The sequence below is a fragment of the Plasmodium brasilianum genome, chromosome 7, assembly GCF_023973825.1.
Source record: "Plasmodium brasilianum strain Bolivian I chromosome 7, whole genome shotgun sequence".
Taxonomy (NCBI): Eukaryota; Apicomplexa; class Aconoidasida; order Haemosporida; family Plasmodiidae; genus Plasmodium; species Plasmodium brasilianum.
Window position 1 is genome coordinate 987,792 of NC_090120.1, and position 17,079 is coordinate 1,004,870.

Below are 17,079 nucleotides of genomic sequence, written 5' to 3' on the forward strand. Positions count from 1 at the left end.
ATAAGGTATTATGTATGCATGTATGTATGCAGGTTATTGTATATGTACAAAAAAATAGTAGGATAAAATGGCGTTTCAAAAGGTTCACTGATACGCACGTAATATACCTGTGCATATAGACACATATGTATATATATACAAGCATACATTCATGCATCCATACATTCATGCATCCATGCATCCATGCATTCACGCATCCATGTATACATATATGCATATATACATATATATATATATACACATGTATGCATTTTCCTGCTGTTCACAACACATAATATAATAGCGAATTGGTGATACTTTGATAAAATTATAAAAAATATTTCAAAAAAATAGGTAACTAAAAACGTAAAACATATTTTAATGCACATACATATACATATATATGTGTACCATTTACAATAAACATAAAAAATTAACAAAAAAAAAGCAATCACAAAATGTAAACAGGTAAGAGGTGAGAAAATCTATTTTTTCCTCAGTATTCTGCTTAAGACACCCTTGTCTCCTGTATTTTTCTTTTTGGGTGCATTATCACACTCGTCTTTTTTCCGTATAACTGCATTTACCTTTTGCTGTTCCATTTGTATGTTTAATAACTCATTTGGAGTAATATAATTTTTTGAATTATCATTATTTTGTAAACAATTATTATTTTTGTCAATACTGTAACCAATTTGCACATTTGTTTTCTTACATGCATATTTATCAACTGTTCCAAAAAAAATATTATTATTATTATTACATTCTCCCTTTTCCCTGATATGTTCCGAAATGTTGATATCATCCTTAGTAGGATTGTTTCCCACTGGGTTCTTTGCATTACTACATGGACGTTCTAAACTATAAGACGCAGAAGAATTCAATTTGGGCTTTTCACACCTGACGTTCTCAAATTGTTTTTCATCATTATAACCGTTCATTCCATTCGTGCCATTGCTTCCATTGCTGCTATAGGTGCGACTTGAAATAATGCAGCTATTTTGTATACCAGATATGTTTATATTTCTGATACTGTTACTACTACTACTACTACTACTACTACTAGCTGCAACAGTAGGGGCAGTTAAACTCGTTGAAACGTTCTTCTGATAATGACAGTGACCATTATTCAATGTGGCATGTAGTGACTCTTCCTTTATTTTAAAATTTGTTTTCACATCTATTTCAGTATAATCCTGGAAAGGACTATTTCTACTTAATAAACTGTCTACCTTATACCTTGCCAATTTTGATAAACTGTCAATCTGTGGTTTTTCTTCAGATATAACTTTTATTGCTTCCTTATTCGAAGGCTCACAACTCTCTGCATTTTTCGTATTATGTACGTTCTTTTTTAACGTTTCGAAAAAGTGTATATTTTTATTGTCATAATTTTGTTTTAAAGAATTATATATTTCATGGACACTATTATTCAAGCTTAAATTGATCTTATTATGCCCGCACGCGGAGGAGTATATAGTACTATCCCCCATACTGTTCTCATTGTTATTATCATTACAATTATTATCGTTATAGCTATTGTTGTCAATATTTCCTAGGTTGTGAAAATCCCCCAAATCTTGTTGTTCATTCTCGTTTCCCTTACCATTTTTGCAATTAATTGAAGTACTGTCTTTATTCAATAACCCTCTTAGCAGCACATGTTTAGTACCTGTTATAGGTTTCCCTTCTTCTTGATATTCACATGCCTTTTTCCTTAAACTTATATGCATAAACTTTTCCTTATTCTTTTTATACATTTCATATGTCATTAAAACATCATTTTCATCACCTTCCATTTTATTTTTTTCTTCCTTTCCATTGGTAAAATTTGCGTCTTTCGAACTTTCTCTACCCTGAATGTTCATATTGTTTGTATCATTGACGCTATTATTATTGCTGTTGGTAGCTATACTGTTAATATAATTATTATTATTACCACTATTCGCGTCTTGTGAAGTGTTCTTAATTTCTTCAGAAAATGCAATGTATTCCTTTTCTCCTATCAAATTGATGTCTTTTTTTTGATTTCTATTTTGCAATTCAAGGTCAGATAATGCCAATTTGTCTGTATTCTTTGACATATTTTCCAAATTTTGCTTTTCAGTTAGGTAATAATTACTAGCAATATTATTCAAATTCTCATCATTTTTGCCTGAACAGTGCATGCCGATTGGTTTGACAACTTCAAGATTTTTTTCGTGACTCATTTTTACTATTTCCTTTTTGTAAAAATGGCTATCCTTTTCGTCCTCTGCACTATGTCTGCGAATATCCCTGCTTGGGATGCCCTTATCGTAGCTATTACCATCAATACCTGTTCCACAAATACCATTTCCACTTCCCCCCTTACCCCCAGCACCAACGTATATACCGCTATCGTTCAAATTGTTAATGAAGGACCCGGATAAATTTAATGATGCTTCATTATGATAGCCAATATTGTCCATATTCGATTCATCCCAATTTTGCATAAATATTGAATATAAATCTTCATCCTTTATTTTTTCTATTTCTTTCTCCTCTATTGTAATGTTATTTATTATCTTTTTGTAATTACCTTCATCAAAATTTATAATATCATTTCGTATTTCATCTGTTAAGCTTTCAGCATCATTACTCCTACTGCGTACTTTATTACCTGCATTTCTGTCCTTTTCATTTTTGTCCTCTTTATTCTTTTCTTCTACACTTTTCTCCTTCTTATTTTTTCCTTTTTTTTTTTTTTTTCCCTCCATTTCGTTATTATTTTTAATGTACTTATTTTCCTGTTGATCATTCAAAATATATTTCCTCCCTTGCATTCTTATGTTCACCGAACTGTCACTATAACAAGAAGAGTTTAACGTATAATCATTATATGGATTATTATCATAGTATTTTTTATACGGGTCTTTACAATTATTATACATATTATCGTACATCCTTTTCGTGTTGTTATAATGATGCTTATTTTTTCTGTACATTAAGGAAAATTTACGTACCCTCCTCCTATCATTTTCGTTGTACAGTGTATCATACGCATTCCTATCATTCTGTTTTGCATATGTGTCACATATATCCATATTGTTCGATCTCTCATGTGTTCCTTCAAAATTGTAAGCATGATCATAATAACCACGATCATGACCATAATGAATATGATGAAGATATTGAAGATGATGATCGTCATGAGATTTCAACGCATCACTACCATTTTCATCATAGTAGTTCATATTGTAATGGTTCATAAATTTTTTTCCTGTATTACAATATTTATTATTAAAATAAAAATCTTGTCGCTTATTATACTGAAGAATAGAATTTTTTAATTTTATATTTTCCGATAAAAGAAAACTATTTTTTTCTCTTTCTTTGTTAAGCAAATTGTTTAAATCATATAGCCTGTTATTTAAATCCTTTTCTGCACACAAGGAATGGTCTAATTTCATTTTTAAGTTCTCATTCATTTCGTTATATTCGCTATTTCTGTTAATTAACTGTTTATTGGTTAACTCATAGTTTTCTAATAAGATCTTCATATCTTTTAATTCTTTGACTTTTTTATTTTCTTCTTCTTCGTAAAATATTTGCTTGGTTTCTAGTTCATCCTTCAGATTTTTTTGAACTTCTCTGATTTCCTCATCCTGCAGTAAAATGTGTAAGGTACATGTATGTACATAAGTATAACAGCATGATTTCCCGCCCAATATTCATACACAATAGTGTAGAAGAGAGCTCTGGAAGAACGACCTACGTTATTACACAAAACTGCACAAAAATAATAGCGCTATTTTTTTTTCTTTTTTTTATCCATCCTGTTATTTATTTGCGCATTTGCACAGTATATATTTGTTTATTATTTTTTTTTTTAGTTCTATTTTATCTTATTTTTTATTTTTCATTTTTTATGTATTTTTTATTTTTTATTTTTCATTTTTTTTTTTTTTTCCTTTACTGATTTTACCTTGCTGGCAAGAAGAAATTCTAATGTTTTGTTTTTTTTTATTTCAATTGAGTATTTCTTTTTGCACCTCTTGAGTTTTTCGCTCAGTTTTATGTTGGTCGCTTCCAGAATGTTTTTCCTTTTGGTTGAATTTTTACCCTTACGGTTTATGCATTCTAAACTGAGTTTTCCATTACTTTCGAAAGAGTAGGACCTTATTTTGTTTTCATTTGATAAACTTTTATTCATTAAAAAAGGATTATACTTTTTTTCTTGTCCTTCTAGTGCTCTTTTTTTTTTTCTTTTTTTTTTTTTGAACTTATTTAAACTTCTTTTATTTATGAGCTTATTTGTATTCATATGTGTCAAATCAGAATAGCATAGTTCATTGGAAACGTATACACTAGAATGGTCTGACGTGGAGCTATCAGTAGAAGTATTTTCTCCTGATGATAAAATATTTTTTGAATCAACACACGATAAGGAGCTGTTAAAACAGGAAGAAGATACCGCGGAAGAATTTGCTTTTTTCTTACTCGTTAATTTAATCGCTCTCCTGCTGTTTTTATTCTTATCGTCGTTGTTATCACTGTTGTATTTAACTGTTCTTTTTCCATTGCTCGAATTACGAATTTTGTTCCTGTTATCATTATCATTATTTTTATCGTCGTTTTTATCACTATTTTTATCACTATATTTATCCTTACTGGTAATGCAATTTTTTTTTTTTTTTTTTTTTTTTTTTTTTTTTTTCCTGTCCTGTTCATATTTATCGGTCAGCTGCGCATGCTTCAATCGGTTGATTAAGAAAGTTAGTTTATCATTTTTTTGGCAAACTAATGAATATATGTTTAACAACAGATGGTATACATAGTCTGTGAAATTTAAAAAATTATTATGAATATTTGTTTTAATCCTTGAAAACACAAACGCTTGTTCATTTTGCATTCTATATATAATATCTTCAAACTTTTTTATGTTATCAGTAAAATTCTTTTTATCTTCATTTAACTCATTTATTAATATATCTTGTTGTTCTATTTTTTCCTTCAGAGTTAAATTTGCTTTTAAAAAATCCTCTTTCAATTTTTTTAAAAAATTTGTCATATATATTTCATTCGTATGTTTTTCTATTTTTAATTTTAGTATATCTTTAAAAATGTTATTAATATTATGTACGGAATGTAATTCATCATTGCATTTACTGCACAGTATCTTTTTCGTTTTATTTATAAACACCTCTTGTATGCTTAGAATAAACATAAGTCCCTTCTTACTCACCGATTCGAACATGTTCATGTTATTCTGCTCAAGCTCAATCTTAAAGTTGTTTACCGTGTCCGCGAGCGAAATGAAGCTACTGCTGCTGCTGCAACAGCTACAACAGTTGCTGTTGTTACTGTTATGGCTCCTTTTATTGTTACTGCTATTGTTATTGTTACTGCTATTGTTATTGTTACTGCTATTGTTATTGTTACTGCTATTGTTATTGTTACTGCTATTGTTATTGTTACTGCTATTTTTATTTCCATTGTTACTGCTATTTTTATTGCCATTGTTACTGCTATTTTTATTGCCATTGTTACTGCTATTTTTATTGCTATTGTTACTGCTATTTTTATTGCCATTGTTACTGCAATTGTTGTTTCCATTGCTGCTGCTGCTGATATTACTGTTGCTGTCATTGCTAATACTATCACCCCCATTATCTTCACTTGCTTCGCGCTTCGATTTTTTTGAAACAGGGTTGTAAACCAAAAGTTCATTATGTATTTTTCCCCCTTCGTTAAAATCGCATCCTATTTGTAAAAGCTCCCCATTATTATTTAGTGCTACATTTTTTTGCTCTGCATTTTTTACATTTAAACTTTTCGACATTGACTCTATGTCTAGAATAAAGGTCGAGAAATTCATGTTGTCAGTTGTACCATCACTAATATGCAAGCAGTTCACACTGTTCATATTATTAACATTGCTAACACTTCTCACACTGTTCAAATCTTTCACACAGTCCACATTAATATTCGAGTTCCCCCTATCCATTGCACTACTAGTGTTATTGCAGCATTCACTTAGTACTATAACATCCTTGTCATTACTCATATGATTACTATCCCTAGTACTGTTTTGATAACTCATAGACGTTGCAACAGTATTCATACTATAATTTAAAAGAGGGTCCTCTTCCTTTACATTTAAAAGTTTAATATAGCTACTTAATGCAATATCTGTATTTTTGTCATTTTGTTCTACTTCGTTCATTTGCAAATTTTCCGTGTTACATGTAACTCCCATCATGTCGACCTTTTCTAAATCAAACTCCTTATTGTCACTTATTTGCATGTGTATGTTACCTCCTCTATTATTTTCATCAATTATGTTGATATCATTTAACAATGGGCAAAATTTTACGATACCACCTTCATCTTTTTCCGTTTGGTTATATTCGCTCATTATAGGATGACTCATATTTATTTGTGAATAACTTACCATCATTTTATTCTCCATCTTTTTATTAGCACCTGGGGGCCATGACTCATTTATTTTATATTCTTCATTTTTACTCATTAGCCAAAATAATGTTATACCACTACATAATTAAAAATAAATTCAAAAAATGTGCAAAATATGAATATATTGGAAAAAGGCGTAAAAATGCTAACATGGGTAAGATTTAAAAAAAAAAAAAATACCTAAAATTAACTGAAATTATACAAAATTAACTGAAATTTTACAAAATTAAATAAAATAAAAATAAATAAAATAAAAATAAATAAAATAAAATTAAATTAAATAAAATAAAATTAAATTAAATTAAATTAAATAAAAGTTTAGAGGAGAAGAAAAAGTTAACGTAAATTATCAGTCACATTTTACACTACTGAATATGCTAGAGAAGGTGAAAATTTGCAGCCTCTTCCTGGGAAGCCTTTGCTTACACATAGGAGATAAATAGACAAGTACGTAAATACAAATGTCAATGTAAGTACATATTTAGTTTTTGTAAATAGTTTTTCTTCCTTTTTTTCTTAGAGTGAATACAGAGGAGTAAATAACTTCCTTCATTTTCATGCTCTTAGAAAAAAGAAATATTCCTCAGACCACAACTTCATTTTGCAGTTGCGCGTTCGTACATACGTACATACATAATATATATATGCATATATATACATGTACATGTATATCGTGTGATATATACTTACAAGTTTGTACTAGCCTTTATGCTATTATTCTTTTTAACTTTTAATTTTTTTTTTTCGCAAATTAAAAAATTGAGGTAAAAGAAATGGAAAATAAAACAAGAGAATTTTCTGTCATATAGTAAAGAAAATATTTTTCTTTTTTTCCTTCTTTTTTTCTTTTCTTTTTTCCCTTTTTTTTCCCTTTTTTTTCCCTTTTTTTATGCCTTTTCTTTTTTTTTAATTTTCCTTTCTTTTCCCTTGTTTATGCATTCTTAACAAAAAAATATTTTTCCCATTTTTCCACTTTTTAAAAAATTATTTTTTCTCAAAGTATACTTCAGTAAAATATTCATATAAAGGTTTTAATTAATGTCTAAAACTATGCTTTCTTTTTTTCTTTATATTTTGTGTTAATGCTTATTTGGCATTAGTGCATATCTTGATCTCTTGAGTAGGTAAAAATAGTTAATTTTTTTTTTTTTCCATATTACGTGCATATATTATATATTACGTATACACCGTAAGCATGATATGTGAATGTACGCTTTATACATACATACATACATACATGCGTATATATATATATATGTACGTACAAATATACTTGAACATATACAAGTATAATACAATGCACAGTACATTAGTATATATATATATTTTTTTTTTTTCTTCTATGCAAACAATCATAATATACGCTTTTTTTGCAAAAAGTAAAATTTTATCTTTGCTGAAGAAAAGTATATAGCTAACAGTTTTACTTGAATGACATTTTTTGCTTCACATTTGACTTTCACTCCTACTTTTACTTTTTATTTCTTAATTTTTCTTTTCTCCTCCATTCAACTCTTTTCATTTTCTATTTCTTCTTCTTCATTATATAAAAAAAAAAAAAAAAAAAAAAAAAAGAATTTTTTACAATTACAAAGTTGTAACATTAAAGAAAAAAAATCCATAATTTTTTTTTTTTGTATTTATATATATAACTGTAAAGCGATTTTTGCATTCGCCTTCATTAATTAAAATTAGGTGTACATATATACATACATATACATATTTATATAATACATAATATATAAGTTTACTGTAATTATTTTTAAAGTATGGTACATTTATATAAATATATATATTTTTTCCTTTTAAATCATCTATATTTTTTTGCTTTTAACTGAATATTTTATAATTTCAAATATAGGGGTATTTTCCTCCGCCTGTATATACATATATATGTACATATTACATATATATACATATATTACATACCTATATGTATGTATATATATATGTATATGTTACCCTCTCTTACAAACAATCGAGGACGCCGCTTTATGACTTCAACGCAATGCACACAATTACAAATTTTGTATAGATATAAAACCGTAAAAAAAGAAAAACGAAAAAAATTAGAACAATATAAGAACAGAATTAGAGCAAGTTAGGAGCAAAATTCGGGTGGAACAATATGGGTAGAAGCAAAGTCAAAAAAGTAAAACCAAGGAAAAAAAGGCCTTTAAAGCTTGACAAACAGTTTAATTGTCCTTTTTGCAGTTATAAAAAATCAGTGGATGTCAAATTGTAACCGAAAAAGGGAAAATATATATATATATATATATATATATATATATATATATATGAGTGTACATATATATACGTATATACGTGTGAATATAAGTACCTGTTATATTTAAGTTTTTATACATATGTACTTGTGTACACACAGCTAATTCCCCTTTTTGGCTCAAAAGCAAAATGAGTTTGGTGTGTCCATCCATTTTTTATTTTTTTTTATTTATTATTATTATTGTTGTTATTGTTGTTATTATTATTATTGTTGTTATTGTTGTTATTATTATTATTGTTGTTATTGTTGTTATTATTATTGTTGTTATTGTTGTTATTATTATTGTTGTTATTGTTGTTATTGTTGTTATTGTTGTTATTGTTGTTATTGTTGTTATTGTTGTTATTGTTATTATTATTACATTATTATATTATTATTATTATTATATATATTTTTTTTTTTTTCCTGACTTGTACATATTTTGCCTATTTTTAACACCCCACTTTTTACATATTTTATTATTCCCCTTTTTTTTTTTTTTTTTTTAGGCATAGGTCAAAAGGAATAGGCGAACTTATGTGTTTAAAATGCGGAGTAAAATATGTGAATCAAATTACTAGTTTGGATGAATGCATTGATGTATATAGTGAATGGGTTGACAAGTGCTTAGATGCAAATAAAAAAGGATGTAATGAACTATTTTTTAATGAAGATTTAGCATCTTTTAATAACTTAGAAGACTAACAAATGATAGAAATGTAGCACAGTTTACCGGAAAAGAAAAAAAAAAATATATATATGATTTTTTACTTTTGAATTTTACGCAAAGTTTCAAATTTTTTATAAAAATTGTGGAATGGGCAAAATTAAAACATCAAGAACGGAAAGAAAGCATGTGTGTCATATACATATATACATATATATATATATATATATATATATATAATACGCATAACATGTACGTTTGCGTACGTAGGTATAACTACAAAATTGTGCAGCTTAAGATTATTTGTTTTGTTAAGATGGGGTGTGATCCTTCGAAAAAATGTATATTGCGCAATTAAATGAATCTATATACATAATTTCCATTCTTTGTATTATTTTGAGTTTTCACTTTCGCATATACGCACTAGATATGACAAAGTTAAATTAACCTGGTTTATGCAAATTAATATATATTCAAATGTGTATATATATATGTATATACAAATATTTATCCATACATACGCATACGTGTGTATACACCCACATATGCCTTTTTTTTTTTTTCTTTTTTTTTTCATTTATGTTGTAATATTATTAAGAGTTACAGTATTATGTGTTAGCTGTACATAATAGATAAATGGATTTTATATATATCTTCCTAAAAACTAAAAAGAGAAGCTTCTTTTTATGGACATACATACATACATACGGTACATATGAGCTATAGCAAATTTTGTTTTTCTTTAAATCTTTTTTCTGTTTCTTTTCAAAAAATTAATTTTTAACGAATTTTTTTTGTTTACTCGAAATTGTTGTACAATATATATAAATATATATATATATATATATATTTAAAAAAAAAAATATATAATGAAATAACAGCGCAATAAAAGCATGTTTAATATTAGAGGAATAAACAAAATTTCAGTTTTTACTCTTTCTGTTTTACTTGAATTTTTTCCTTTTTTGAAAAAAATCAAGGAATATAATAAATGATCCACTCTGTGTAAAAACAAACCACTTAAATATAAAAACAAAAGATACAAAAGAAACCCAAAAAAAGAAAAAAAAGAAAAAAAACATAAAAATAGGAAAAGAAAGGAAAGTAATGCGGAAAAAAAATAAAAATAAAATAATTCTTTAAAATATAAAAGCACGTTAAATTTTTAAAATGAAATATTGCCCTTTCGAAAAGAACTATATATAAAAAATTTTACTACTGGTTTTTTATAAGTGCGAATATAATTTTTTTTAAGAATTCCATATTTTTATTATGCATTCAACTATACATATTTACTTTTCATTCTTGTAAGCATTTGGCCCCGGTATTTACAAATATAAAATATATACAATTCTATATATATAAATTATGTTTATAAACATATTTAAGTATATTAGGTATATATATTTACGTATATATACAAATATATATATACAATTATAATATATTCGATTGTATATATTTAAAAAAGTGCATTTTTCTATTCATCTTATTTTATTTATTTTTTTTTTTTTTTGTTTTGTGTTAAGTAGCCACAAGCAATCTGTAAGTTCAATACGCTTTTTTCTATACAAATTTAAATAAATATTTTTGAATGATTTTTATTTATTTTTTTTCGTGTTTCTATGAAATATTTGTAGAGCTCAAGCCAAGTAACTTCAACAATTTTATATATTTAAAGAGAAAAAAAAAAAAAAAATTTCATGTTGTATTTATATTAAAAATAGTAAAAATAGCGAAAATAGCGAAAATAGTAAAATAGCAAAATAGCAAAATAGCAAATATAGCAAATATAGCAAATATAGCAAATATAGTACAAATACTACAAATAGCACAAATAGCACAAATAGCACAAATAGCACAAATATCTCAAATAGTTAAAACAGCAGAAAAATTAAAAGTTGCATATATAGGAGAAATATTGAAAAATTGCATATATAGCTAAATTTGTAAAAGCTGAACAGTTCAATAAATAAATAAATATATATATATATATATATATATATATATGTATATGTACGCATGTTGGTATACACTGCAGATACTGCAAGAAGTGTAACTACACGACACTAAATGCGCATGTACAGGCATTATTAGTCCATGCGTTTATATTATATATACCACTTTCGAAAATCAGTGTATTAAAAAAAAATGCCGTCAAAAATGTTGAAGGAAGACATAGCCCATATGAAATATAGTGGGAGCAATATAAATGATTTAAAAGTAAACAAATGGGTGGCATTGTCTTTATATTCCCTGGTTGCATCAGTTGCTACATTTGTACATGCAGGATTTAGTGGGTGGCAACCAATCATATATAAAACTGGAGCTTTTAGTGAGTTATGTGGTCCTAATGATGATGTTCAAACATTTCGTGTAGATGATAAGATTTCATATACAACATGTGGAAACAGAGATGCAGCTGTAAATAATTTATTTACCCTATCATTCTTTGTTCATTTTTTTTTATCATCTGTTAGTGGTTATGTATTAGATACTTTTGGAGAAAAAGTATGTTTCTTGTGTGGACAGATAATATTAACAATAGCCTTTTTGATTTTAACCATTTTAAAATTTTCCTATGTTTGGTACTTATTTTTTCTATTATTGGGTGTATCAGCAGATTTATCTTTTATTCCTCTTTTAAAAATATCGAAATATTTCCCAGGTCAAGAATCGCTAATTTTTGGTATTTTGGGTTCAGCGAGATCTACTGGTTTTGCTATTGGTTTACTTTTAAAGATTGGCTTTTTTTATACATTTAATTTTAAAGAAGATGAATTTTATATATTATGCATTTTTTATATGTGTACATGTATTTTATATTCATTTCTTGTGGGTATATTTATTGTTCCAAGTAAAAGCGGTAATATGTTATCACCTATAAATAGTGAAGGGGGCACCGGATCATCTAGTACTGATAAAAAACATAACCTAGCTATCATAAATGAAATGGATAATATAGAAAGTGGAAAGAAGAAACATCATAATAAGAAGAATAAGAATAATAAAAATAAGAATAATAACAGTAACAGTAAGAATAACAACAAGAATAACAACAATAATAACAATAACAGTAACAATGATAAGACCTCCTTTTGGGAAAATATTAAAACATTATGGAGTCATCCGCAAAAATGGGAATACCTTATTACAGTTTTTATATGCAGTTCCAGTATGATCAGATTTGATTATTTTATAAAAACAAATAGATCTTTTTTTGTAGGGAATAATTATGACTATACAACTTTATTTTCCTTATCTACAGTTTTATCATTTATACCTACGCCCTTTTTTGGATATCTAGCTGGAAAGTTGGGATCCATATATAGTATAATAGTAAATAATATATTTATACTATTAACATATATTTTTATACTATTTGATAGCGTATTTTTCAGAATGTTAGCCATGTTTACCTTTTTCCTTTTTATTTCTTTCGCCTTCTCATGCTTTTATTGCTATGTGGATGAAAAATATTCAAAGGAACATTTTGGAAAATTGTGTGGAATTATGTTTGCATTTAGTGCACTTTGTTTAATTCTCAATTTCTACCTGACCTATTTAACAAATGTGGTCTATGAGAACTTAGGAGAAAAGAAATATTTCCCAGTAGCATATGGAATGAATGCTCTTGGTGTTGTTACCTTACTTGGTTGTTTATATTTAAAAGTTACAGAAAAGTAAAAATAAAGTTTACGCTAAACAAGAAAAAAAAAAAAAAAAAAATATATATATATATAAATATATCTATAAAATAAAGGGAGGAAAATTAAGCATATTTTTATTTATTTAATGCAAAACAGAATAACAATTTTTAATAAGATTATATTTGAAGGAAGTTACCTTTTTTTTTTTTTTTTTATGAAGAGTAACTTCTATGTGTATGTACAGCTTGTGTGAATGCAGCTTGTTCCATTTTTTTTTTTTTTTTTTTTTTTTATTTTTCGTTTGTTTGCTCAGCTTTACTTTTATTTTGTTTTTTTCTTTTCGTTTCTCTTTATTTGTTTTTTTCTTTTCGTTTCTCTTCATTTATTTTCCTCTTTTCGTTTCTCTTCATTTGTTTTTTTCTTTTCGTTTCTGTTTATTTGTTTTCTTCTTTTCGTTTCTGTTTATTTGTTTTCTTCTTTTCGTTTCTGTTTATTTGTTTTCTTCTTTTCGTTTCTCTTCATTTGTGTTTTATTTTTTCTTTTTCTATTTTTTCAATTTTTTTTTTTTTTTTTTTTGTCTGCCGATTTTTTTTTTTTTTTTTTAACACAAGTCCCTTATTTTGTGCTAATTTATGTTAATATAATCAAGTTCTTCATTTTATTAATTTGTTCTTTCTTTCTTTTACATTGCATACTAATTTTTTTCATCCATTCACACATGTGTATTATGTACATAATATTTAAATGTTATAGCACATATATATATATATATATATATATATATGTATAAATTCATATGTACAAGTACAAATATATACGACAGGATTCGTATGCAGTTTAATGTTTCTCCATAATGCCTTGTTAAATTAACGATGGTTTTTATTGACCATACTTGTTAACCTTTTACTCCCTTTTTTTATTTTTATATAGTTTTTCTTTTTTTTGATTTTAGTATTTTTTATTACAGTGCTGTGTAGAGTTAGTATTTAGTGCAAGTTTTAGTTCGAATCTTTAGTTTATTTTAAAGATTATTTATTGTGTCCATATATGTCATATTTTAAATAATTGAATTTTCTGTTTATTGTGTTGCATTTATTTTCCCTCCCAAAATGCCCATTTTTAGTCACTTTATTTTACCCATTTTTAGCATATTTCACCATATTTTGCCATAATTACCTTACTTTTCACCATATTATTTATTTGACTATTTTATTATTCTATTTTATTATTCTATTTTTTTTTTTTTTTTTTTTTTTTTTTTTTTTTTTTTTTTTTTTTTTTTTTTTTTTTTTTTTTTTTTTTTTTTTTTTTTTGATATAATTCAAGTTATAAGTCAGATCAATTAAAATTTGTACTTATTTGTTACTCATCCTGTAGCATTTAAATATGTTTTCAGATGTTTACATTAGTATGAGAATCATTTGTTTTTCCTTTTAAGAACTAATTAGTTTCTTTTATAAACACATATTCACCTGGAAAACTACGTTGTTAAATAAATTTGCATTTAATACAAAAAAAAAAGGAAAAATTTTCAAAAGTTCCACATATATGTGTGTTAAAGCTCTGCGTCATTTTTTTCTTTTTATTTATTTATTACCTGTTAATAATTTTATGAACAGACAATTAAGGAAGTGGAAATGGTATTTACATCCACTTATATATAAAACATATTAGAGCTGAAAAAACGGTTTGTTACAATAATAAGAATTATGATATTTCATAATTATGAGTTTATGTCATCATGTCTTTATGACATTATGGCTTTATAGCATCATGTCTTTATAGCATCATGTCTTTATGTCATTATGTCTTTATGTCATTATGTCATTATGTCATTATGTCATTATGTCATTATGGCATTATGTCATTATGTCTTTATGTCATCATGTCTTTATGACACTTTTTTTTTTTTTTTATTTTTATATCTACATATTTAATGTGGTTTTATTTTTAAAACATCACGAAAAAAAAATTATTCTCAAATAACATAGTTATTTTACTTTTAATTAACAAATCATAATAAAACAATAATTAAAAAAAAAAAAAAAAAAAGCTAGATGATTAATAATAAATTTAAATAAGCAGTATTTACTTACTACTATAGGTATAATAATAAAAATAACATCATAAACTTCATGCATAACAATATGCACAGTATTAAAAGTGAAACAAAGAAGTTATGTAAAGTTAACAACGAAGTAGTGAAGCATAATATTAATAGGAAGAAGAATATAATGGTTGAAAAAAAAGAGAGAAAGCATTAAAAGGGAATAAATGGGAATAAGAAGCAAAATAAACAGTTGTCCAAATTTACAACGCAGTGTTCATAATTTACATTACATAACTTTTTGCATATACCTTTCTTGTGTTAAATAACTATCTCTGACAATCCTCCGTACACTGATTTATATATATATATATATATATATATACATTTTTTTTTAGATACAGCTCTATATTAACATAAAAAATAAGGTATATCCCCGTTTATTCTCGAGTTCTAACATTTTTCTTTTTCATAAAAATAAAATAAAGTTGTTTCTTTATTGAGTACCTCTCTTTCTTTTGAAGTACCTTCAAGAAAATACTTGTAAATTTTTTTTTCTTTGTTTGTAAGACCTTCTAAAAAATATGAATTTAATTTCGTTTTGTTGTTAATTAAGAAATGCATTCTTGTTTTTTCTGCTTTTCTTAATATATCGTAAAAATTTGTGGAAGGCCACTCACTGGCAGGTAATATATTACATAGCTCATATGCAGTTTCGAAATAAAATTGATTAAATAGTCCAATAGTTACAGACACTGGATCAAATTTTAAGGTCTCGATTATATCATAATATGAAGGAAACTTTATTTTTATAACATTTCTTTTATATAATTTTATTGCAAAAAATAAAGTTAACCTAATTTCATCGTCAGCTATTAATTTATCTTCTCTTAAACCACTCTTATATTCTAAATATGCTTCATTACTTAGGAGAGATAACCCATATATGTCAACCAAAGGTACACATGGTATTTCTACTAAGTCAATAAATCTAAATGGTGTGTTTATGTCTTTTATTATTTCTTCAAACTCTAAAAAATTATTATTTAATTTTATATTTTTAATTATTTCTTCGTTCATTGTTGTGTGACGTATCTATTTACAAGCACACAGGCATACACACATTTATATATGCAAGTATGTACATATATATATATGTATGTATATTTTTTCTACTGAACTGATTGCACAATATATGTACATGTATATAGCGCCTTTCATTTAATGGGGCACATAAAACTTCCGTTCCTTGTAAAACATGATTTATGGCGACTCTCAAAAATTACAAGCTTTTTTTTTTTTTATTTTATTCTCTTTTAATTTTTATGTTTATCACTTAAAATTTACAACTAATTTTTCTAATTCATTCACATTATATTTTCACACTATTTTTATATCGTTAAAAGAAAGAACAATATGGCTACGCATATCTACTCTTTTTATAGGGTTATATATATATATATATATATATATATATATATATAATGTGCGGATTCCTCAAAAGATGTGTAAAAGTTTTAATGTATATACATACATAAACACATACATATATGTATATATATATATATATATATGTCGACTAGTTCATTCGTCCCTCACATTTAAATAAGTACATATGTATAGGTATGCATACATATATATACATATGCTTACATGTGTGTATCTCTTAACACATCAAAAGAACACACCTTTATATTGGTTGTTCTTAAAACATTATACCTTGTCCTTGTAAACTTCTATCAAGAGGCTTACAACACACTTTGTTAAATATGAAAGCATTCTCGAAAAAATTAACTCACACTTGTATTAAATATGTCAGCATATAAAATCGTATATTCATATATTCGCTTACATATATATATACATACATATATATATACACGCATGTACACGTATGTTCGCTTTGCAAATATGTTAATTTACTCATAACATGAACACCTTCATTGTAGTATACATATATATTTATTTCTATTCAAAGAATTCCATATGCTTTTTGTATATTTTATTTTTTATTCATTATATATATAACTTT

General features: G+C 25.9%; 4 protein-coding genes across 4 annotated transcripts; 2 read left to right on the top strand and 2 right to left on the bottom strand.

The window, feature by feature from the left end:
- Nucleotides 1-464: 464 nt before the first annotated feature.
- On the bottom strand, nt 465-6,472 carry MKS88_001931 (uncharacterized protein; the record flags this gene model as incomplete). Its single annotated transcript, XM_067214901.1, has 2 exons — nt 465-3,605; nt 3,926-6,472. 2 exons carry the CDS (start codon nt 6,470-6,472, stop codon nt 465-467), a joined length of 5,688 nt encoding a protein of 1,895 aa, XP_067074232.1.
- A 2,073-nt stretch (nt 6,473-8,545) lies between these two features.
- On the top strand, nt 8,546-9,388 carry MKS88_001932 (transcription elongation factor 1; the record flags this gene model as incomplete). Its single annotated transcript, XM_067214902.1, has 2 exons — nt 8,546-8,658; nt 9,193-9,388. 2 exons carry the CDS (start codon nt 8,546-8,548, stop codon nt 9,386-9,388), a joined length of 309 nt encoding a protein of 102 aa, XP_067074233.1.
- A 2,125-nt stretch (nt 9,389-11,513) lies between these two features.
- Nucleotides 11,514-13,037, top strand: MKS88_001933 (major facilitator superfamily-related transporter; the record flags this gene model as incomplete). Its single annotated transcript, XM_067214903.1, has 1 exon — nt 11,514-13,037. The coding sequence occupies one exon, from the start codon at nt 11,514-11,516 to the stop codon at nt 13,035-13,037; it is 1,524 nt and encodes a 507-aa protein (XP_067074234.1).
- Nucleotides 13,038-15,500: 2,463 nt separating this feature from the next.
- Nucleotides 15,501-16,127, bottom strand: MKS88_001934 (GINS complex subunit Psf3; the record flags this gene model as incomplete). Its single annotated transcript, XM_067214904.1, has 1 exon — nt 15,501-16,127. The coding sequence occupies one exon, from the start codon at nt 16,125-16,127 to the stop codon at nt 15,501-15,503; it is 627 nt and encodes a 208-aa protein (XP_067074235.1).
- Nucleotides 16,128-17,079: the final 952 nt, after the last annotated feature.